The following is a 25,688-nucleotide window of genomic DNA, read 5'->3' on the forward strand; positions in this document are numbered from 1 at the left end:
ACATCAAAAGAACAGGGTCCAAGGAAGAACAAATTTGGATTAACCCCGGAGCAAAGAGAGCAATATGCTAAGGATGGAAAATGCTTTTCTTGTGGTAGCAAAGACCACATGTTCCGACAATGCCCAGATCGCAAATCAAAGCACGAGGACAAGCACACCAAAGCAAATGTTCATGCAGTTCCTGATGTGCAAGGTAATACAGGTCATGATGCAAAAGAGCGTATGGTTTGCAAGGCTTGGGAGCAAATCAAGGATCAACCCGCACTCTTTATGTTTAATGACTGTGCAACTGACAATTTCATCTCTATGCAAATGGCAGCTGCATTGGGTATTGAGGTTGAAAACATGGGACCTCAGATTGAAGCCGAAGCTACATTTATTGGTAAAGAGGTGCAAGTTACCCCCTTGATAGGGAAGTTGCGTATCCATATACAGGGCTATCTTGATAATGAGCATTTCCTAGTTGCTCCACTGAATGGATGTGATGTATTGTTGGGCAAGCCGTGGCACCATAGGCTTGAGCCCCGCAAAGACTACAAGTCTAATATGATTTCTTTTATGCATAAAGGCCGCATGCATTTTATTGATGCTGGCAAAGAAGGGGATTCCATCCCACTTGTATCACACATCCAAATTAATAAAGCAATGAAAAAGAGTCTTTCAGCGTACTTGGTTTTTGTGCGTGATAGTCTTGTGCCAAATCATCAAAATGTGGATGCTATGACTAATGATAGGCTGAATTTTCTTAATGCATTCAAAGACTGTTTTGCTGACTCATTGCCAGGTGAATTACCTCCCCAAAGGCTCGAAGATCACCGTATAGATCTTGTGCCAGGTAGTTCTCCACCTAACAAACCCGCATACCGAGTGAGTGCTGCACAACAAGAAGAAATTATGAAGCAAGTAAACGAGCTTTTAGAGAAAGGTTTGGTTCAGCCCAGTTCCTCACCTTACTGCTCTCCTGTGCTTCTTGTTCAAAAGAAGGACGGATCATTCCGTATGTGTGTAGACTATAGAGCTTTGAACAAGCTTACCATCAAGAACAGATTTCCTATTCCACGTATTGATGATATCTTGGATAAGCTTGATGGCTCAGCTTGCTTTAGCAGACTTGATTTGAAGAGTGGTTATCACCAGATACGCGTGGTGCCACAAGATGTCCATAAGACTGCGTTCAAGACAGCCTTCGGATTATATGAATTCTTGGTAATGCCTTTTGGTCTCACCAATGCTCCTGCTACTTTTAATCGCATGATGGATAGAATATTCCGACCCCATCGCAAGTTTACAGGAGTCTTCTTTGATGATATCTTGGTTTTCTCCAAGAATGAGCAGGAACACAGAACTCATTTGGTCACAGTGTTCGAAGAGTTGCGGAAGCATAAACTTTTCGTCAATGCCAAGAAAAGTGAGTTTTTCCTTTCAGAGATTCATTATCTGGGACATATTGTATCCAAGGATGGAGTTACAATGGATCCTGCAAAGATAGAGACTATTCGGAATTGGCCCGAATTGCAAAATGTACATCAAGTACGTAGTTTTCTGGGATTATGTTCGTATTACAGGCGTTTCATAAGGCATTTCGCCATGATTGCCACTCCTCTACATGATCTCACGAAGAAGAAAACTACTTTCAAATGGACTTCAAAGGAACAGGATGCTTTCTTGCAGCTCAAGCATGCGATCATATGTGGTCCAGTATTGATTGTTCCTGACTTGCACAAGTCATTCGTGGTTGAATGTGATGCTTGTGGTGATTGCATAGGAGCTGTCCTAAATCAAGAAGGGCATGCAATTGCATACGAGAGCCGTCGTTTGCATGATGCCGAGCTTCATATGGATATCTATGAGAAAGAGCTCTTGGCTGTAATTCACGCCTTAAAGATTTGGAAACACTACCTTCTTGGGGCTGAATTTGTAGTCAAGACAGATCATCAAAGCTTGAGATACTTTCTATCTCAAACCAAGCTTTCAGAGAAGCAGATGAGAATGGCAAACTTTCTTTCCATGTTTCATTTTCAGATTGTGCATACTCCAGGAAAGAAAAATGTAGTGGCCGATGCACTATCTAGGAGGCCTTATGTTGCTGCAATCTAAGTGGCCTCTCATGGAGATCTATCTGCTATGAGAGATTTGTATCATTTGGATGCTGATTTTTGCCATATATGGACTGATTTGATGGCTGGTCATTCACATGCCTCTTATGTTATCAACGAGGGTTATCTAATGAAGGATAATTGCCTATGTGTGGTGAAGGATTTGCGTCCAAAGGTTATGGACGAATGTCACGCTCCACCTTATGCTAGTCATAGAGGTATTATGCCTACTACTAGCATGATTCAGAGGTATTTCTTTTGGCCAAGCATGCGTAAAGACATTGAGGCTTATGTGCGTGCATGTATTACTTGCCAAAAGGTGAAATTTGACAGGCAAAAGCCTCCAGGTTTGTTTCAGCCATTGCCTATTCCCTCGCAACCTTGGGAAAGTATCACGATGGATTTTATTATGGATTTGCCCAGATCCCAACATGGGAATGATGCTATTTGGACTATTGTGGATAGGTTTAGCAAGCAAGCTCACTTCTTGCCCGTCAAGAAAACCATTAAAGCTGATCATATGGTAAAGCTTTTTCTTGCTAATATTTTCAAGCATCATGGTATGCCTAAATCCATTGTTGGGGATAGAGATCCCAGGACTACAAGCCTATTTTGGAGGGCTTTGTTTGATAATATGGGTACTAAACTTGAGTTTTCATCAGCTTAGCATCCCCAAACGGATGGCCAAAGTGAAGCTGCAAATTCAGCCGTGTTGGATTTGTTGAAGTGTTATGTGGCAGATCAAAAGAGTGCATGGGAGAAGTATCTTCCACTTGTTGAGTTTGCCTACAACAATACGATCCATGCTTCCACGAGCAAGGCTCCGTTTGAGATTATTTATGGCAGAGTGGTCTTGCCACCCATCCTTCGAACAAAGGATGAGATATTTGCAGCTGATGAATATGTTCGTGACTTAGATGTTGCCTTTGGTCAGGTCCGGACAGCCATAGCAAGATCTCAGGATAAGCATAAAATGGCTGCTGACAAGCATAGAAGGGACATGGAAGTCAACGAAGGTGATTGGGTATTGCTGAAATTTGAGAAGGCTAGGCTTCGGAAGAGGCCAGGACGAGAAGGATCATATCCTAAGCTTTCTCCTCGCTATTATGGACCCTTCAAGGTGATTCACAAAATCAATGAAGTGTCCTACAGGCTTGCTCTACCTAGTCATTGGAAGATTCACAATGCTTTTCATGTGAGTCTATTTCGGAAATATGTGGGGCCAGATCCTGATGAGCCTGTCACAGAAGATCTGCCAGAAATTGAAGAGCTTGAGGAGATCCTCCAGCCAGAACAGATTGTTTTTCACAAGGAGAGAAAGCTACCTGCAGGAAAGCTTTCCAAGAGATACCTTGTGAAGTTTAAGAATTATTTGCCTATTGATGCCAAATGGGTAAATGAGGATTATTTTGCAGATTATCCGCAATTGTTGCAGGCATATCTTGAGGCTTTTCAGTTGAGGTCAACTCTTTAGAAGCCCGGGGAGATGTCACCAATTGGCCGACCATTTGGTCCATTCCTAGATTTTGCGTCTCGTTCACTTGAGGCCAAGCCAGTGTCTCGTGTGAAGAGGCCAGTATTTTGCTGAAATGGACGGGAGCCAGACTGGTGCCACCCGTGTGTTAGCAGGATCGTGTCGTATGGACGGGAGCCAGATCAGTGCCACCCGTGTATGACCTGGACTGTGTTCGATCCATGGGACTGTCACGCCATGGAAGAGCCACTATTCGTGCCGTGTTTTGCCTATGGGACTGTCACACCATAGGGAGACTCGTGCCTGGAACTGTGTCTTACCTATGGGACTGTCACTCCATAGGAAGACCAGGTTTTTATGTTTTTATGTCGTGCCAGTTTTGTGCCGACAGATATTTTGTACTTGTTCCATGAACGGGAGATATGTCCATGTTACTATTTGCACATGCACACATATTTTGCATGTTTGAAACTGTTTTCGCATGACATGTATTTGTGTGTTTGCCTGCTTGACGTGTTACTTACTGAGCGGGGACGCCTGCCAGTGAGTCGTGAAGTCTGCTCTGTATTCTGACAAGTTTTGGTGCATGTGAACAGGTGGTAAGTATGTCGCACATGTTGTTTTAATATTTTTTTTATTCTGACCCTTTATTTTATAAGGTTAGGTGTTCACACTTATTTAAAAGTGGGCACCCCCTTTGGGCACCCACTTTGGGGCCAAGGTGGGGAGCCCCACTTTTAAGTGAGTGTGGGGGTGGGCATGGTCACCAACCCCCACTAGTTCCCTTTCATGCATGCGTGGGAAATCTCTAGTGGTATCTTCACTTAAATTTTATTAAAAAAAGGGCCCCCTTCAAGCGTAAAATCCATCGCTTCCACCCTACGTGAGAACCGGCGGCTGTGAATTTTTTCTTGGCTCCCAGGCGACAGAAGACTGCTGCGCATGCTCCTCTGGTGGACTGTGCGTTCCATCTGCAGGCGGCTACCATCTCCTCCTTACTGCTGCGCCTGCCCCTCTACAGGCGGCTGAATACTATTGCTGGTGGCTGCGTTGAAACTTACAGGGGACTGCTTATACTGCTGCTGGCTGCGCCTACCTCTCCTGCAGGCAGTTATCATCTCCAACAGGCTGCGCTGCCCCTCCACAACTCTCAGACGTGGGCCACCTTCACAAGGTACTGCTGTGGCTGCTCTCAGACGTGGGCCACCTTCACAAGGTACTGCTGTGGCTGTAGGCAGTTATCATCTCCAACAGGCTGCGCTGCCCCTCCACAACTCTCAGACGTGGGCCACCTTCACAAGGTACTGCTGTGGCTGCTCTCAGACGTGGGCCACCTTCACAAGGTACTGCTGTGGCTGTGGCTGCTCTCAGACGTGGGCCACCTTCACAAGGCGACTACATCCCCTCCTTTCTACGCAGCCCATCAAAGCAACTGGCTGTGTGTCCTTTGTGGTGGTACATCCTCTCCACTGGTGTTCTACAAGAAGACTTCGCATCACCTGGGTGACTTCATCATCCTATGAGTATTGGTTTTTCTATCAACCATCTACAAGTAAGTGATTTTCAGATTTGAGTAAAGCATTTAATGTTTAAATCTGATAAGGGATTCATCCCTCTACGGCCACACCCGTTCGGTGCCGGGTTGTCCACATAGTCACCAGGGAACGAGAACGGATATGGGAACGAGGGACCAATCCGGAACGGGAACGGGACCCCTTGCAACGACGTATTGGGCACCCGTAACCCAGCTTGTCCAAAAAAAAGAAAGAGAACGATGCGCTATTACGCTATTACGCTGCCGGCGGATTTGTGACGTGGAAAAAAAAACGTAAGGGGTGCCGCTTCGCGAATCATGGAAAAAATAAAATAAAAAAGCGTTCCTCCACGTTCCGCCGTTCCCTTCTTCCATTACTCCACGTTCCCCCGTTCCACACCAATGGAACGGCGTTCCCATGTGACTATGGTTGTCCAAGCTGTATTGGCGAACCTCGGTCCAAAGGTGCTGAGATCGGGAGAGCCAGGCGTTAGTACGAGAGCACCTGTTTGTGCGTGGTCTCGGAACACCAGTGAGGCGCTCTCCGCGGAGTCCAGTGAAAGCACAGGACCGTAGCGATTGGGACACACTAGTGGTTGTTCTGCTTCGAGTTTCTACATCGAAATCCGAGCCTATTTGTTTGGTACTGTTTTCATATGTACATGGACATTATCTGGTTCTCAGAACCCATGGAGCATTGTATTTATTAAATACTCCCAATAAATATTGTTGGGGTAAAGGCATTATGCCCACCCTTATAGTGTGTACAAGCCCATAAGTTATAGTACATAGTACACTTAGTACTTTTAATGTACTAAGTGCACTATGTGTACTAGTGCAATATACATGTGTGATAGGGGAGTCACACACTCATGCTATTGATGAGTTGACTTATCCCCACAACTCTCTCTCTCTCTCTCTCTCTCTCTCTCTCTCTCTCCCTTGTTCTTCTCTGTGTATGTCTCCCACATAACTCTTAACCCTAATTCTCCCATCAACTGGTATCAGAGCCCTGGAGCAGTCGTACTGGTCGTGCTGAATTCTGATCTGAGGGTCGCCTTCTTTTTTTTTTGGTCGCCTTTCTCTGCCCAGCCAACCAGCGTGGGCTGCCCAACAGCCACGAGGTCTGGCCAGGCACTGCTCCTTCCACGCTGGCTTCAGCTGCGGAGGTGGAGGAGTTCTACGTGAACACGTGAAGGTCGCACGCTGGGCGTGAACGAAGGCAGCAAAAGAGGCGAACTCATGCGATAAGCTGGTTGCGCTTTGTGGCCACCAGCGGCTGCTGCTGTAGGCGGGTGGCGCTCATAGCGAATACGTCAACACACGCTAATCGTGTAGCGTGGCTGAGGCAGCGAGGAGGCTAGCGCTGGGCGTTCATATGCTAGGCGAAGGCACACGAGCGAAGAATCGTTGGGCGGAGCCCGTCTTGTAGCTTGGCACTAGGCGAGCGAAGCGCACAGCAGCAATACGAAGCACAAGGCTTGAGCGAAGGCGAATACAAGGCGACGCCTGGCTAGTAGCGAAGGAAGCCCGTCGACGTGATTAGCGTCTCTAGTCCACCGACGAAGGGGTCTCCATTCAGAGGCTCGATCACTTGGTACTTCTCCTGAGCGCGGATAGCAACTGGCCTGGCAGCGATCTTCTTGGGCAGAGCCGCTCCAAACCCGAGACCTGTGCCAAAGAAAGCGTTGTTGAGGGGACGGCTAGCTACCCTGGAGGAGGAGGTGGTCTCACGGCACTGTCTCGAGCTGTGGAAGCCATGGCCGGACCCTTTGAGCGGCTGATTGGGCAGCTTATGGAGGATGATCCCCCCGTAGCAAATCACAAGAGCACTCTTTCTGCACCAACAATCTGCAGCAGCAAGAATTGCCCCCATCTCCTGCAACAGCCTGCAAATTGAAGAAAAATCAGAAATTACAAGGTATTTTCCTCAAATTTTTTTTGGGATTTGCAATTGAGCAAGTACAATCAACAATTGAGCAGATACAGGTGTCAAATTGCTCAATTTTGAGCAAAATTGGCAAAATTGGGTGACATTGGTCACAATCAGGATCAATTTGCAGGACATTGGTCACAATCAGGATCAATTTGCAAGAAATTGGATGTCGAAATTTGGGGCTTTTGATGTAATTGTGCAATTTAGCACTCATACATGCTGTATGATGTGAGAAATCGCACATTTGGGCAAAATTGCAGCAAATTGCAGTGCAAATCAAGGGGCTTTTGTGCCGATTTGGTTGATTTGCATGCAGCAATCGCATTTGATGCTGTGGATAATGTGTTGATGCCTTACAAGCACTCAATGTGCCTGTAAATCAAGGGGCTTTCATGTATTTGATGTATATGTGGCCAGGGGGAAGCATCGTGAACACTCTGGATGCCTTTATGTGCGTCAATGTACTATGTATGATCAGAAATTGATCTTAAATCAAGGGGCTTTTCAAGTTCGTATGCTTGTTGAGCTTGGCAAAGCAGCAGGCAAGACATTTATGCCTTGAATCCTCAAAAATCAGCTTGCAGTCAAGGGGCTTTTGCCCAATTTCTGTTCGGGACTGTTTTATGCAGTGTTCGGGACTGTAAAAGTCTGATTTTCACTCATTTGGACAGCCAGGAGAGCATTTATTGCTATTGTACCTGTTGGTACAGATTTGGCACAGCTTTGTGCATGTTTTGGCATGGCTGTACACTGTTTTGAGTGACCAAAAGGTTCAATTTTAGCTGTTGAACTTGCCGGTACAGGTTTGGTACATCATTGGTGAGCACTTGGTACTGCTGTACAGTACTTTGGAAGGGCAAAAGAGCACATTTAAGGTGCTGTCCAAAATCTGCAGCAACCAGATTTTGGTGTTTTCATCACATACAGTGGGAGAAAAGTTGCATTTGTGCTTCCGCAGTGGGAGATAAAGCTTGGGAGAACAACTGTGAGCACTTTGTGTGCTTTTGGTGCAGTGTTTGCACATTTTTGCAGGGAGTCAGGCATTGACAGGTTGCATTTTGCTATGGCAACCACAGGTGAGAGCTCTTCATTGCTTCACATCAAGAAGCTTGAAGGCTCGCATAATTATGATATTTGGCAAACCCAGTGCTACAATGTGTTGCTCCAGAAAAAGCAACACAAGCCTATCAAAGAAAGGGGTGTGATGCCCGCTTCTCTTACTGCTGAAGAGTGGGAAGATATGGATGAGCTGGCAAGATCTACTATCATGTTGTCTGTGTCAGACTCATTACTTTTCAGCATTCGTGAAGAGAAGACAGCTTGGGGAATGTGGCAGAGATTGCAGGACTTGTATGCCCAACAAAGTGCCTCAAGCAAAGTGTATTGGTTGAAGAAACTCATAGGCCTTCAGATGAAGGAAGGGGCGTCTATGACAGCCCATCTAAATGAGTTTAATGGTATTGTCAGCCAGGTCATTAATCAAAAGCTGGCAATGGACGATGAGTTCAAAGCCGCTTTTTTGTTATGCACTTTGCCAGAGAGTTGGGACACATTTGGGACAGCCACTAGCAATTCGAATGCTATGCTGTCATATGCAGATGTTGAGGGTGCTCTTCTTCAAGAAGAGATGAACAGGAAAAACAACTCTGTTGGAAAGTCCAATGCAATGAATGCACGTGGGAGATCCCAGCAAAGGGGGAAAAGCCAAGAACGGGGAAGGAGCAAGTCTCGCTCCAAAAAGGATTTGGAATGCCATTATTGTGGCAAGAAGGGACACATTAAAAAGCAATGCTACAAATGGAAAAATGATCAAAAGGAAAAGGTAAAAGGCAAAGACAAAGAGAAAGATGAAGCCAAAGATGTAAAGCCAAAGGGCAAAAGTGGAGTCAAGATTGAAGAAATCAATGTGTCACATGCAGGTGGCAGTGAGGATGAGGTCCTATTTACTTCTTCACTTGATGCCCATTCACTTCTTACAGGTGGTCATGGTATGCACTCATGGATCATTGATTCAGGTGCCTCCTTTCATGTCACAGGTTGCAGAGACTTGTTTGTCAGGTACACTCTGCTGGCAATGAAGGAGTGGTTTATTTGGGTGATAACCATGCATGCAAGATTCTTGGCAGAGGTGATGTAAGGCTTGTATTTTCAGATGGCTCATAGCTTATGCTCCATGATGTCAGGCATGTGCCTGAGATCAAGAAGAATCTGCTTTCTACTGGACAGCTTGATGATGCTGATTATGTTACCACATTTGGTCGTGGAAAGTGGAAGATTAGTAAGGGCTCACTGGTTGTTGCCAGAGGCTCTAAGGTGGACACTCTTTATTTCATGCATGCAGGTGTTTGTCACCATGCTAATGTAAATGCAACCGAGCTGCCGGAAATTTCTATGTGGCATAGCCGGTTGGGACACATGAGTGTCAAGGGAATGGAGCAATTGTCTCGTTTGGGTTACTTGCCTTCTCTAAAGTTTTCAAGTTTTCAGTTTTGTGAGCATTGTATATATGGTAGGCAACTACAGTGCCCCCACAAGAAAGCTCTTGGACAGAAAGATGCTCAGTTAGAGCTTGTGCATACAGATGTATGTGAGATGCCTCAGCTTTCTTTGGGAGGGACAAAATATTTTGTGTCTTTTATTGATGATGCCACACGCAAGGTGTGGGTTTATCCTCTTCATTTGAAGAGTGATACATTCTCAGTGTTTGAGAAGTTTGTTGCTCTTGTTGAGAATCAAACTGACAAAACACTGAAGGCTTTGCGTTCCGACAATGGTGGAGAGTACATGTCCAAACAGTTTCAGGACTTTTGTGATGCTAAAGGCATCAAGAGGGAGCTCTCTACTCCTTATGATCCTCCACAAAACGGAACAGCAGAGAGAATGAACAGGACCATACAGGAGAAGGTCCGTTCTATGTTGTCACATGCTGCGTTACCTCATGGTTTTTGGGCTGAAGCTGTTATGACAGCCGTTCACCTTATAAACAGGTCACCTAACACGAGGCTTGGTGGGAAAGTGCTAGAAGAAGTATGGACAGGGAAGCCTCCGTCATACAAGCACTTGAGAGTGTTTGGTTGCGTTGCGTACGTGCACATACGCAGGGAAATGCGCACCAAACTTGATCCTAAGTCTCACAAATGCATATTCCTAGGATATGGTGACAGAGGTGAAATGGGGTATAGACTTTGGGATCCCATGAATAGAAAGATCATACGCAGCAATGATGTCATTTTTGATGAAACATGCATGTATAAGGAGCCTGCAAGGCAACAGGAGCCTGGCAGAGTCATCTTTGATGATGATGGACATCATGGACAACAACAAAGGGCTGTAAATCAGCCATTACAGCAGGAAAACCAGCCCTTAAATGGTGCTGAAAATGGTCCAAATGGACAGCCAGATATGGCAGAAGATATCCCAATGGATATACCACAGTTAGAGGAGATACCGGGCATGATTTTTCAGCCTTATGGCATGGAACAGGAGCCACCAATGGGTGATATGCAGGCTGGACAGCAACCTGCAAATGATGGTCATTGGGTACGGAGGTCCACTAGACCCTCCAGAGCCCCTGACAGGTTTGTTCCAGGGGTTGACTACTTGATGCTCACTGACTGTGGGGAGCCCTCATGTTATAAAGAGGCTTTACAGAGGGCAGACAAAGCTCTATGGGAGCGTGCCATGAAGTCAGAGATGGATTCTCTGCATAAAAATGAAACATGGAAGTTGGTGCATTTGCCTGCAGGCAAGAAGGTTTTGCCATGCAAGTGGGTATACAGGCTCAAAGTTGCACCAGATGCAAAGCCAAGATACAAAGCCAGGTTAGTGGCTAAGGGCTTCAAGCAGGAATATGGTGTGGACTTTGATGAGATCTTCTCTCCAGTGGTCAAAATGACCACACTTAGAGCTGTGTTGGCTTTGGTTGCGCATGATGATCTGGACTTGATTCAGATGGATGTGAAGACTGCTTTTCTTCACGGTGATCTCCATGAGGAGATATATATGCAGCAGCCAGAGGGTTATGCAGTAAGTGGAAAGGAGAAGCTTGTATGCAAGCTGAAAAAGAGTCTTTATGGGCTCAAACAGGCACCAAGGGAATGGTATCATAAATTTGATACATTCATGAAATCTCAGAAATTCAGGAGAAGTGACATAGATCACTGCTTGTACACCAAGAAAGCTTTCGATGGCAGTCTCTTGATTCTCATTTTGTATGTTGATGATATGTTGATTGCCGGGAAATCTCGTAAAGAGATGGATGCCTTGAAGCAGAGGCTGCATCAAACCTTTGATATGAAGGATTTGGGTGATGCAAATCACATCTTGGGTATGCGGATACTTCGGGACAGAAATCAGCATGTGTTGTATTTGTCTCAGAAGGAATACATTGGCAAAGTCTTGCAGAGGTTCAATATGGACGGGGGGAAGAAGACTAGTACTCCTTTGCCTCCATATGTGAAACTCAGTGCTATGGACAGCCCACAGTCAGATAGAGACAGGGCTGATATGGCCAAGATTCCGTATGCTTCAGCTTGTGGCAGTCTCATGTATGCCATGGTTGCTACTAGGCCGGACATTGCATTTGCAGTGGGAGTGGTTTCTAGATACATGGCCAACCCTGGCAAGAAGCATTGGGAAGCAGTGAAAGGTGTCATGAGATACCTGAAGGGCACACAGGATATGTGCATATGTTTTGGCAAACAGGATGCATTAGTGCATGGTTACACGGATTCGGATTATGCCGGTCATCCAGATAACCGAAAGTCTACTACCGGTTATGTATTTACATTCACAGGAGGTGCTGTGTCATGGATATCCAGGATGCAGAAGTGCACTGCCTTATCTACTACCGAGGCCGAGTATATTGCAGCCACAGAGGCTTGCAAGGAGGCATTATGGCTATCTCGGTTAGTGGTTGCTTTGGGCTATACAGGGGATATTCCATTGTTGCATTGTGACAGTCAGAGTGCCATCCAGTTGGCAAAGAACCCTGTCTTTCATGCAAAGACGAAGCATGTGGATGTGAAGTATCACTTCATCAAAGAGGTGATAGAGAACAAGCAAATTCAGCTTGTTAAGATTCATACGGATGACAACCCGGCTGATCTATTGACGAAGAGTTTGCCTCCGGAGCGGTTTGCTCATTGCAGACACTTGATGGGCATTGGATGAGGCCAGTTTCAGCCTTGATATGGCCTTGTATATTATCATGTACATGCTGATTTTTTCTTTTCCTTTACTTAAGGGCACTTTGCCTTTAAGTGGGAGGTTGTTGGGGTAAAGGCATTATGCCCACCCTTATAGTGTGTACAAGCCCATAAGTTATAGTACATAGTACACTTAGTACTTTTAATGTACTAAGTGCACTATGTGTACTAGTGCAATATACATGTGTGATAGGGGAGTCACACACTCATGCTATTGATGAGTTGACTTATCCCCACAACTCTCTCTCTCTCTCTCTCTCCCTTGTTCTTCTCTGTGTATGTCTCCCACATAACTCTTAACCCTAATTCTCCCATCAAATATATCATATATTGAGGGGGGGGTCGGCCCGTTCCGGCCCCAGTGCTGGTGTCCATCTTTCCATTTCTGTTCATTTAAATTCAAGTTGTTTTAAAGTTGTCCATTTCAAATTTGTGGTTTTAAAGTTGTGCTATTAAGCGTGTGGGTGTCCAACGGAGTCCTTCCCACTTGACGGGATCGGTTTCATCTGGTTCCGCTTCATCTTTGACCTCTGAAGGGGGTGGACCTACATATGGCTTTAACCAACTGACATGAAATACATCGTGCATAGTCCAACTCGGAGGTAGCTTTAACTGCATAGACACCTCATTAATCTTTTTCCGGAAGGGGAAAGGTCCGAAGCTCTTGAAAGACAACTTTGGGCATCGCCTGCCGACCTGTTTCAGTCTTTGCTTCATAATCCGAAGATAAACCCAATCTCCTTCCGAAAACTTCATATCCCTTCGGTCCTTATTGGCCTGTCGAGTGTAGGCCTCTTGCGCTTTAGCCAATCTGTCTTTTACTGACTCTAGGATCTCCTGGTAAGACTCCGTCACTCTGTTTGCCTCCGGTACTGAAGACGAAGTCCTGGTTAACAACGACTAGAAAGGTCTTCCAAACGATGCCTCATATGGAGTCCTGCCAATAGCTGAAGAAAAAGAGTCATTCAAAACAGCTTGAACTAAAGGCAAAAACGATTCCCACTTACCTTGCTGATCGTGGACATAACACTTCAGCACATCAAAGGCCAACTGGTTGTATATCTCTGTCTGGCCATCTGTCTGTGGATGGAATGCACTGGAAAAATTCAACTTAGTACCAAAATTATCAAACAATGCCCTCCAAAAATGACTGGTAAACTTGGCACAGTCTGACACTATGGTTCTAGGAATCCCGCCAATCGGGTACCAATGCCGAATGAATAACTGGGCAACATCCTCGGCGGTCACATTGGCCCTGCAAGGAATAAGCATAACAAATTTGCTAAACCTATCAACAATAGTTAAGCACTGCGTATTACGCTTACTCGGACTGGGAGGCAGATTTGTGACAAAGTCCATCGAAATGTCCACTTGGCATTGTCTGAATCCAGCGCAATGCCTGATGGTCAGTGCGAACCTCGAAGTCACGGCCATACAGGAAATGTTTCCAATGTTTCAAGGCCTCTATAACTGCTAGGAGTTCACGATCATAGACTAGTAGTTCTTTTCGGCGGGCAGTAACTTACGAGACATGTAAGCTACTCGATGACCATTCTGTTGCAATACACCTCCAATTGCGATGTTACTCGCATCGGTGATCACTTGAAATGGTTCATCCCACGAGGCAAGGGCTAAACAAGGCGCTTCTGACAAAGCCACCTTGAGGTTTTGGAATGCCTCCAACGCTCGTGGAGTCATTCGAATCTTTTGCCTTCTAGTTTTCACTCCCTTTAGCAGATCGGTGAGATCTGCCGAGAGATCAGAAAACTTGTCGATGTGGGTGGAATATGCCTGGCATATACCCCCAAATGATCTTATGTCATAAGCTGTCTGAGACTTCCCAGTTCACAATCTCGACCACTTTAGCCGGATCAAGTCGAATGCCTTCAGCACTGATTATATATCCCAAGTAATGCACCTGGAACAGATAAAATTCTGACTTCTTTTCATTGACATAGAGCTCGTTGCTTTCCAGCAACTTAAGGACTTTCTCCACATCAATGTCATGCTGCTCAACTGTAGCTGAAAATATGAGTATGTCGTCCAGAAATATGAACACACACTTTCCAATCAACTCCCGGAAAATACGCATCATCGTGCGGTTAAATGTAGCTGGGGCGTTCGTCAAACCAAATGGCATGACCACAAATTCATAATGGGCCCGTTCTGTACGGAAGGCTGTCTTGGGGATGTCCCTCTCGACAATCCGTACCTAGTGGTACCCACTCTTTAAATCCAGTTTTGAGAACACCTTTGCTCCATTCAACCTCTCGAGAATATAGTCAATTCGAGGCATCGAGAATCTACTCTTGATAGTCAGCTTGTTGAGTGCACGATAATCGACACACAACCGAGAAGACCCATCTTTCTTCTTGACAAACAAGATCGGTGCTGCAAATGGCGACACGCTAGGGCGGATGAAGCCAGCTTGCAACAATTCTTGGAGTTGGCGGTCCAACTCCGATTCCATTGCCTTAGAAAGGCGATGCGGAAACTTGCTCGGGGGTTCCGAGCTTGGGAGGAGGTCAATCCTGTGATCCTCCGGTCTAGACGGGGGGAGCTAGGGAGAGAGGAGGTCCCGAAGAAAAATCTTCTGGAACTTTTCATGGAGGACCGAGAACTTCTCGGAAGCACTGGCCACCGTCTGGGCTGTCTGGATGTAAATCATCACACTGTGCGCCTTTCCAGACTGCTCGCTCAGCCTACAAGTGGCTTATGAGCGGAAAGTTTGGAATACCTGGCTCACACTTAATGGTCACCGGGGTGTTTGACACATTCCGATTGATCTGGAACGTGTGCCTGTCCCACTTGACATCAGGAAGAAACTTGTGAAACCACTGGATACCCAAAATTATGTCTGCTCCTACAAGAGGGACAACCATAAAGTCACGCACAAACTCTATGCCCTGAATCACTAACTTAGCACCTAGAGCTTCATACTTGACGCTCATTGTCATACCTATGCTAAAACCCTCAACCTGTTTGTCCACCGGAGTCAGCTCGAAACGGGCACGCCTAGCGGCCTGTTCCGTGACCACATCCTCCGTGCTGCCGCTGTCAAACAAGACGACTCTCTGGCCACCTATGTAGCCAAAGGACTTGAGCAATTCGTTGCGCTCATACTCTTGGTCATGGGCGCCCTTCTGCTTATCTTCGAGCTCCCGGCTAATAATTGCTCCAACTGAAGCACCGGGGTTTGAAGAACTAGGGTTAGCCGCTGTGGTCTGTGTGGGAGCTGAGCTCACCACCGAAGCTGTGGAGGCCGCGGCGGCCTTTGGAGGCTTCTTCGAACAATCTCGAGAAGTATGTCCTTTTGTATGACAAAAGAAACATCTACCCTCCTTGTACTGAGAAAGCTCCTTAGCACTCAACTTGCCACCTGTCTTGCCTACCTCCGCTTTCTGGTCTGGAGTAAGCTTAGACGCATTGTTCGAGTTCTTAGAGCCAGAGGCTCCCGGGCTCTGTCCTGGGGAAGACCCCGTCTGGTTCTGGCTTTTGCCCCCCGAGGTGTTAGCCCTGGGAGAAGCCGGCTGGAAAGTCTTGGACTTGCCACCATTGTGTTTCATTTCTGCACTCTGCGCAAGCGAGAGTGTGTCCTCAAAGGTGGCTGGCCTAAACATACGCACCTCCCATTGGATTTGCGTGTCCAGGCCATACAAAAACTGCCCTTTCTTGTCCGTATCAGATAAGCCTAATTGCAAACATAAGGTCGAAATTTTATTGGCAAACTGAAGGACTGGTTGCGCGTTCTGACGCCCTCCCCTGAACTCGTCTTCAAGTCGCTCAAGGTAGTGGGGCGGTAGAAACCGCTGCTTAAGGTCGCGGACGAACTCGTCCCACACATAAGCTGCCATACCTGCTCTGGTGTGGGCATGAGCCCACTGAGTCCACCAAGGAATGGCCTCACCTTCCAAGTATCAACTGGCTAAGATCACTCTATCAGTATCTGTTTTCCTCACTGCGGCAAAGTAAGCTTCAAATTGATGTAACCATGAATAAAGAGTTGTGGGATCGAGTTTACCATTATACTTACTGAAATTCATTTTCTCGGGAAAATGATTCGAGAGCACAGCCGATGTCAATCTGGCGTCCAAAGCTCTGAGGTAACGCTCGTGTTCCACGCGTCACATGGCATCGTCTTCTCGTTGTCGGATCTCCAATGCACGCATCTGCAACTCAAGCAAGGAGCTTGGCTGCGGCTATGGCCCCACGAGAGGGTCCCTGTGACGAGGATCTGGTATCTGGGATACGGAAGGAGAGGGAGGAGGGGATGGTGAACGCGACGCTAGAGTGCGGGTACGCTCCTCCAGAGCCAAGATCCGCGCCTTCTGCTCATCCAACTTGGCGGTCTGTTATGCGAGTGATCGCATCATCTGCTGGAACATGTCTGTGACCCTCAAGCCGAGTGCCCTAGCTGGGCTGCTAGTGCACTCTGGTCCCATGGTTCTGGTTCTCTCTCGTCGCCGAAGCTCGCCATAGCAGGAAAATGCAATTCCTTTCCGGAACGCAATCTGACACTCCAGCAACAGTCGGCCAGTATTGGAGCAGGCGGCCAGCAGACAAGTTCCCACGACTGAGTAAAATCAGCATTAAATGCTCCAAAAATCCTAATAAATGCTACGTAAATTCCCTAGCAAGCTGGGGAGGCTGGCGCTTGCTTCTAGAAGGCTGGGCATAGCCTTTGCCCACAATCCATGGGCTGGGCTGCCTGTATGGGCTGCCCCATACTTGCCCTACAGCCCTCTGAAGGCTGTGACCTCTTGAAAATAGCCTTATTCTTGTCTTAGGACTGTCCTACAGCCCTTCCATGGCTGGTGGGTCCAGCCTGGGCCTTACTAGCCCACATGGGGATGGTTTCACACCATTCCCATGCCCATACTAAGCTCCGGGTAGCCCTATGGGCTGGCCCCTTGTCCTAAACATAATCTACTCAGTGATCTGGCATCTGGTACCATACCAGATACACAAAACCACTGACATCATTCTAGAGGGAGACTCACAGCGCGGACTGGCACTGTTTCATGTGCAGGACAGTGCACATCTGACCTTGGACTCATGTGCAGGACAATGCACACCTGACCTCGGACGACTGAGATGGATCCCTGGCTGACTCGTCCCGGACTGGGCTTACATGGGACCAGTTCACCATCCTAGGTCTTGCACCTTCTGTACAGAAATGTCTACGTGGCATCCAAGTGCGGGATGCACGTGACACTTTGTCCCGAATACTACGAGACATCAGAGCATAAGTTACCTGTTCAGTTTCCTCTGACTGACGAACACAAGAACTACCAACATCAGTACTGGAGAGTTCCTGCCAACTGCTGCCATCTACTGGCAAGCTATCCACCATCTGGTCCCGGAAAGCCTGCACCTGCAGCGTATCCACACTTAAGTGGCCATTACCAGACTCCCACTCACATCACAAATCTGAGGACCTGGGAGAGAGAGTACTAAAAGCTTGTAAACTCCATTCTCCACTCCGCCTTCCCAAATCATATGAAACCGACCGAAACTTTTACGAAACGTTTCAGAATATGAAACTCGTTTTTTATTCACCTAAAATTTTTAAGACCCAAAAACCTTACATGCCAGTTTCATACATACGTATTTCCGAAGCGCAATTTTTCTTATTGCTTGCTACTCGACTTGCAAGCGCACGTCTTTTCCTGCCTGCCGATGACTGGTCGACCATCTTAAGAAGGACACTTCAGCCTTGGCCATGGCCTAAATACATATTTTCATGTATATTCTAAACTTATATTTTTTGCATTTTTTGTACGGAACTTTTTTTTGACATTCCTTTTTTGCTTGGTAGTGACTAGTTGACCATCTCAACAAGGACGCTTGAGCCTTGGTCATGGCCTAAATACATATTTTCATGTATATTCTATATTGAAAAATACATATATTTTTGAATTTTTTGTATGAAACTTTTTTTGGACATTTCAAAAAAATATGAAACTTCTGAAACCTTTTTGAAACTCGTTTCAAATCAGGCATTTCTAAAACTCCTGGTAACTATGCCAAGGTTCCACTCTAAACGTCCAAGATCAAGTGTACAAGTCCCATACATGGTCTTGGTCAGGTGTGCATTGTCCTACACATGAAGCAGTGCCAGTCCATCTTGTGAGTCTCCCTTTAAAATGATGTCAAGTGCTCCGAGTGTTCGGCTTGCAGCCAGATATCAAGCACCTAGGTCTTAGGAAGCATGTAGTTGCATGTAGGAGAAGGGGACAGCCCTTTGGGCTGACGCAAAGGACGTGAAACCAATGTCAGCTGGATTAGTTTGGTCATCCTTGAGAGGATAGACATTTTGAAGGCTTTGGGTCAACTACAACTATAGCTCAGGAGGTGCAAGAAGGTGTCCTGCTCTAGCCATAAGGACAATTTCCCCCACGTGCTTCCAGGTTTGTGGTGGGCTCCAAAGTTTAGTGCATGGGAAACATAAGTCGGAGTTCCAAGCATGGAAAAAAACCTGGCAAGGCAAGTTAGCTTTAGTAGCTATGGATTGAATGTGTTTCAAATTCATTGCTTGGTTTAGTAAAAACTATGGATTGAATGTGTTTCAAATTCATTGCTTGGTTTAGTAAAAATTATGGATTGAATGTGTTTCAAATTCATTGCTTGGTTTAGTAAAAACTATGGATTGGATGTGTTCCAAGTTCATTGTTCGAGGTTTTGGGACATGATGCGTTCACAGTCCATTGTTGGGGGATTATGGGCATGGTTTGTCATTCTGTATACTTGGAGTTCACAGCACATTGGTGTGGGACATCAGAGCCACGCAGATTTCTTTGTTTTTCGGGGTGGCATTTTGTTTTGAGGAGTCAAGTTGGCGAGTGCTATTTCCAAGGTGTATCTGGTACTGCATTATCCTAGAGTGTCCATGGTTGCATCTTCATCCGCTTATCTTCTTCGAACTTTTGCACACACTAGACTGCAGAGGGGGTGTCAGAATATTGTGCATCTCATATGTATGTTGTGGGAACAAGGCCTTATTATTGGGCATTTTATGTAAGTCGTGGGTCTTAATGTATGGGAGCACTTGGCTTCTTTGTATAACAGGGTATCACCCATGAAACGGATCTCCTTGGAAGTGCAGCTGCGGGTTATGAATCCTGCAGAGTCCTCGACGATGCCGGAACACATTAACAAGCTGCAGGCCCGTCAGCAAGAAGTCCTACAAGCTGGGAAAGAGATATCATCTGAAGACATGGCCATCACTTTGCTGTCCCACTTGCCTGCTCAATATTCTACTTTCTATTCCTCGTTGATTACGAGTGGCAGGCTCAGCACCATTACCTGGGAGGAGCTTGTGCCAATGGTCTTGGACCAGGAGAAACGTTTCACGAACCCTCCTCACAGCGGAGGTTCGGAGGCCTTAACTGGCCAACGATCGAACGGCCGGAAAAACAAGGGCAAAGGAAAGGCTTCACCGGAGAAGTCTCAAGGGCAAAGGAAAGGCTTCACCGGAGAAGTCTGAGAAGAAGCCTGATTCAGAACGAGAGAAGCTCAAGGCCGAAAGATCCTGTAATGATTGTGGCGAGAAAGACCACTATTGGAGGAAGTGCCCTAAGCGGACAGGGAAGAGTGCTAATTCCTCCATAGTCACAAGGGAACGAGAACGTTTTGGGGAACGGATGACTGTTTGGAACGGGAACGAAAAGCTTGAATAAAAGGGAACGGAATCGAGAACGCCACATCATTGCATAAATGTGTTTATAAATTTACTTTATATATCTGTAAATGCTTTGGAAAGAGGCATAGTAAAGAAAGAACCTCAAACCATCTCAGTAGTGGCCATGATAATGCATAGATGTGTTCTACATGATACATAGTTCACTTATATTTCTTACATGGTCTGCGGTGCCATTTTGGAACGGGAACGGGAACGGCTATCTCTATGGAACGCGTTCCCCCGTTCCAAGAGCTTGGAACGGCGTTCCCTTGTGACTATGGATTCCTCAGCCTCAGCTGCAAAGACTCCGGCATTTGTGCACTTAGAGATGGACTCCGACGCTTCATCATCTTCGAGCGAGGAGGCAGTTGGCTTCACCGCGAAGGATACCCGGGAATGGATTCTTGACAGTGGTGCTTCCAGGCACATGACTCCATCCCGTGACTTCTTTCTGGATCTGAAACGGCAATCAGGTCGCATCTTTATTGGCGACAATTCCACTATCCCGATACATAGTGAGGGCCGGATGGAGATTATTCCCGACGGCAAGGGGGGCAAGCATGCTTCCCGTGTTCTTTATGTCCCTGCTTTGGGTTTTCATCTTCTGTCAGTGCATGAAGTATGCAAGACTGGCTTTCGGGTGGAATTTGAGAAGCATTCGGTTGCTCTAAAGGACCGTGAGACTGGCCAAGTTGTTTGGGAAGGCGGTGTGGAGAATGGTATCTACAAGCTCTCTGCACTCTCCTCATTGACAGGTTCTCAGGTCGGCAATTTGTGGCACTTTCGTTTTGGCCACTTAAATGTGGATGCATTGAGGCGAGCTTTCCGAGACCATATGGTGGTTGGCTTGCCAGATGTTGGTAGTAGGTAAGGGCGTTGCAGTTCTTGCATACGTGGTAAGCAGCACAGGGAATCCTTTATGCTGCTTGTTGATGATTGTACCATCTTGGAGCAACAAGAGGCAGCCAACTATTGCTCTTTCTTCGACAGAGGCAAAGTACCAGGCTGCTTGTGGTGCTGCTTGTGAGGTTGTATGGCTGAAAAGGCTGCTAGGCGAGATTGGGTTTCCACAGAAGGAGCCCACAGTCATCCAGTGCGATAACTAGAGTTGTATAGCTATTGCTCGGAACCCGGTCTTCCATGCCCGAACCAAGCATATAGAGATACAGTATCACTTTGTACGTGAGAAGATCTTGGCTGGTGACATCTTACTACTTTATTGTTCGACGGAGGACAATGCGGCGGACCTCTTCACGAAGTCTCTACCTCAAGCTACGCTCAGGCGGCACTCCAGCTCCCTTGGGTTGGTTTCACGGATAGGAGCTGAGAGGGGGTGTTAGAAGTCATCTCCTATCTACCTTTATACACCAGGGCCTTTGTTGTGGGTGTGCCCGCCCTTATGAGGTGTTTTATCATTTTTCCTCACTCCCCGTATTTTTTCCCTATTTTTCCCCATTTTTCAGTGGCATGGAGGGATGCCAGAAGTTGGCAAAAGACTCTGGTGGCTAGCCGACTGCCCATTCTGCAGTCGTGTGGCTGGCCGACTGCCCAGACATTAGTCGTGGAGTATTTTACTGCTGGCCGACTGGATGTATGCAGTCGTGGACTTCTGTACTGCTGGCCGACTGCTGATGCAGTCGTGGAGTGCCTTTTCAGCAGGCCGACTGCTCACATGGGGCATATAAATAGGCCCCATGCCCCCACCACTTTCTCATTCAGTTTTCTCCGGGATCTTGTGTATAGAGAAGAGTTTACACACCTATCTCTCTGTGTTTCTTGTGCTGTCTATTTTCTGCATTCTACTTGCTCTTGTCTACCCAAGTTTGGTTATCATTTCCGCTGCATATTCTGACAACACCATCACTAGCTGCGTATCGCCATTGTAACCTTCTTTGCTATTGGATAAAGTGATCTTGTTTGCAATCTCTCACCATCTTCTCCTCTCTCTCTCTCTCCTATGTGTGCTTCCACTTCCGCCCAACTTTATCATGTATACCTCTCCTGCACATGCATATTTTGAGTGGTAATTGTTCTTGAATATGTATAGGCTTTTTTTTGGGGGGAAAGAAGAAGATAGGCTAGTCTTCATTTGAGCACCAAAGAGGCTTGTTCTTCACAAGTCACAAGACAAGCTTGTCTTAAGCGAGGGCAAGATAGAGTCTATCTCAAAGGAGAGTGAGAGATTGCAAGCCCAACATTTGGGAAAAGCTTTGTTAATACACGAAAGCATGATAAATAATCAAGGGGGAAACCCGATAATGGCATTTTCTTTATATTTTTTAATGTATCCAAACGTATTGATGAAAAATCCCAAGGAACTTACTCGGCCCGCAACGAGCAGGATCCCTAGCTGTGGCTCAACACAGACGTAAAAATAATAGGCAGTCAAATGAACTAAAATTGTCTGGGGAAAAAAAAAAACCAAACAGCAAACTATATTTACATTCTATGTTTTTTTTTAAGTGGGATTTGCGAACTAGAGCCTCTTTTTCTTTCGTCGACATGACAAATTTTTAATGTTTATCTGTAGATCTCGTTTTTGCTATCTTCTAACTTTACTCTGCATGTGTAAGTTTTGCAGACTCTAGATGCATGTTCATGTTTATTTGTTGCTTACCTTATGCCGGATCCAGTGGCAAATAGCAGCACAGTAGAGAACTGATCGGCGGGAGAAAACCGGTCGACAGCAAAACCATTCCCCATCACTTGGCTAAGCTCGACCTTGTCGCCTTTGCGGAGTCCGCAGAGCAAGCCTGCTGTAGAGCCGTCCACCTGCTTGATGAGAAACTCCAACGCTCCATATTCGGCAATTCGAGGGGGCGAGGCTATGGCCAGGAAAACAGGCTTACTGGCCCCGACCTTAACTTGGACGAACTGTCCGGGCTTCGTGTGGCCCCTCCTCAATTCAGGGTTCGCACTGATGTCGAGGACTACATGGAAGAGATGCTCTGCCGCCTGTTCGACGCCCGCCACGGGGGCTTCTGCGAAGAGGACCTCCTGCTTCCATACGGCCACGGCTATGGCGGATACAGATCGCCTGGACACGGCTATGGCAGACCTTTTTCTCGAAGGGTTTCCATGGAAGACTAAGCTCTTCAGACGAGGGGCGAAACGGGCCATTGGTGTGACGGCATGGAGATCGGTGTGGAGGTGAAGACCAGCTTGCACAATGCAGGTCGAAGATGGACACGAAAAGCAACCCGCCATTGCAAGCCCTAAAATTTGAAGAATGTGATGATGGTTTCGTGTGTCCGCTCTTGGCCTACAACATTCGTTTTCACACAATGAAGGGAAGAACCTTTCATTTTGACGTGCAACCTTTTAAGCAGCCCATCAGTTATTAATTTTCACTAAGTATAATATAATCCCTTTAGAGTTATGGTCCTAGTCTCTAGACTCCTAATACCTATGGACATTGGATTATGGATACATCATACGTTGGATATGCTGTTGGATATGCTGCTGTTAAATTAATGCTCCACAATGCAAGTTGCCAACGGCTGTTTATGTTAATTTCTCGCCACCACTGGCTAGACTCCACTTTGAAGGCTTTAGGCTTTCAAGTTTCTCCTATTTAAGTTCCCACCTTAAAGCTTTATTGACACACTACACACAATCACGAATGCTCCTCCAAATATCTCTAGAAGCCTAGACTCTTCACTCCTCTCCTCAATCCCAACTCTTGTGACTCGTGAGCTCCCAATTCTACTCTTCAAAAGTGAGAGTCTTCACCTCTCACACAGAGATGCGGCTAGGACATGTGTCAAGAAAGTGGAAGATCAAAGCTTGCTCTTCACTCTCAGGAACCTACCTCGCTTCATCTTCTAGAGAAAATGTGTGTTGAGAGATGCAAGCTCAACTCTTGTGCTCTGCACCAAGCGGAAGGTAACTAGGTCAAAAGTTAACCTAAGCTGCCATCATGCAGTTATGATAGACGTATATTGTGTAATAGATTAGATTGGTCAATGGTGGGTATTGGGGTAATTTTCATTGTTATGGGCAGCATGGTGGTAGTGTTGCAGTATGGTGGAATACAATTATCTAAATACTCATGTCGTGGAAGTGGAGCTACATGCATTATTCAACCCAATCTTGCGTACGTACACATCTCTATTTTTATTTCAATGCTTTTGGTTTTGTGCTTTAATATTTTATCATAGGCTTCACCATGGCTTCCAACATTGGTATCAGAGCCTGCAAAGTCCTCGTGGACCCTAAAGGAAGACAAAAGAAGAGAACAAAGTACCATCACATCATCAACAAAATTCTTTTCTTAAAAAAATCTCCAAAAGAATTCTTTGTTGAAGGCCAAAGAATAAGCTTCCAAAGCAAAGGTTTTTTTTTGTCACAAAAGAAAAAAGAAAAAAGAATACCTCTATCTGCACAACGGCGGCCGACCGATTTTCTCTCCCTAGGGTGGCACATAATTTTTTTAGATCTAGCCCGATCAGAGCCCGTGAATCTGATCAGTGTAGTCCAAAACCCTTTGTGGTGATTTCACCATCTCCTCTCGGGCACCGTTTTCCTTTCCTCTCCACCTACGACTCCCACATGGCATCACTACGTTGCAAAGAAAGGAGGTTTGAAAGCTTTTATTAAAAGCTTTTTAAGCCTTTGATCAAGGCTTAATCAAAGCCTTTCGTAAGGTTTTTTTTCCCTTTTTTAAAGAAAAGTGGTTGAATTTGCTCAAGAATAGGAGGCAATAAGATTTACTAGGTGAGGTTAAGAAAACAGGAAGCTACATTTTCTCTATGATGGCTGGCCTTCAGCAAGTAGTTATGGTTGAGGTTGAAAGGGAGACAGGCAAGAAATTGAAAACGCTTTGAGTTGATGGGGATAACCCAATACCATGCCCCAAATTTCTGCACCAAAATTTGCATGGATCTTTTTCCCTCGTCGTGCTCAGGACGGCCGCGTTATCGGATGGATGGGTGTTGCGTTTTATGGCGCTGCAGAGCCTTTTTAGAAGCCTTTGTTTCAAGTCTTTATAAGCCTTTGACTAAAGGCTTTAATAAAGCCTTTTCTAAGGTTTTTTTAAGCCTTAATCAAGGCTTATAACAAGCATTTTAAGGCCTCGTTTAAGGCCTATAAAAATGATATGTTCTAAATGAATTGTTATCTGATAATAATGAGTTCTATATAAGGGATCTTTATCCCATGATTCTGTGGAGAGCTGATCAATCTAAAGAACCGCAGAATCAGTCTAAAGTCAGATTTGAATTGTAAATAAAAGGACTTAACAAGAATTTTTGTATTGATAGGATCATGGATCGAGGTCGTCATGGTAGGAATGATAACCCCCAACTCGATGAGGAAGAGCTCAACTTGGATGTTTGTAAAACCCTTCATAGATCACAGCCTGGACCTTTCAAGGGTGAAGGGGAAAACTTGGGCGAGACTGTGGAGAAGTGGATCAAAGCAATGGAAAAGTACTTCGATGTCACTGGGTACAATGAGAAGAGCAAAATGGCTCTTGCAAGGCTGAAGATAGTAGAAACAGTGAGAGTAGTATGGAGAAACCAGTGCGAGACAAACCGTGTGGATCGAAACACTCAAACATGGAATGATCTCAAAATTTACCTAAGAAAGAGATTCTGTCCTCCTGGCTTTTTGGAAATAAAGATGAACGAATTCTTAGAGTTAACCTAGGGGAGCAGAACTATTAAAGTATATTTCGCTCTCCTCCTCAAATACTCACCACCGCTGGATGATGAATAGCTGATGGCCAGGTTTATTTGGGGACTGAACGGACCTTTGAAT

At 46.0% G+C, this 25,688-nt stretch overlaps 1 protein-coding gene across 4 annotated transcripts in view; it reads right to left on the reverse strand.

Annotated features, from left to right (window-relative positions):
* LOC147635982 (FAD/NAD(P)-binding oxidoreductase) overlaps nucleotides 1-23,172 on the reverse strand; it is a 35,833-nt gene extending 12,661 nt beyond the window's left edge. For 2 of the 4 annotated variants that reach the window (XR_015266480.1, XM_086801410.1), the window contains exon 1: nucleotides 22,546-23,169. Coding sequence is in view for 2 of the 4 variants with exons in the window: in XM_086801410.1 (XP_086657536.1) it covers nucleotides 22,546-23,135 (590 nt within the window). In the remaining 2 variants the exon portion in view is untranslated. Of the gene's footprint in view, nucleotides 1-22,545 lie in introns of all 4 variants that reach the window. The other 2 variants (XR_015266481.1, XM_086801411.1) reach the window with 2 other exon arrangements.
* Between the last annotated feature and the right edge of the window lie 2,516 nt (nucleotides 23,173-25,688).

Source organism: Cibotium barometz, chromosome 8, assembly GCF_041138505.1.
Source record: "Cibotium barometz isolate CiBa-2024 chromosome 8, ASM4113850v1, whole genome shotgun sequence".
Taxonomy (NCBI): domain Eukaryota; kingdom Viridiplantae; phylum Streptophyta; class Polypodiopsida; order Cyatheales; family Cibotiaceae; genus Cibotium; species Cibotium barometz.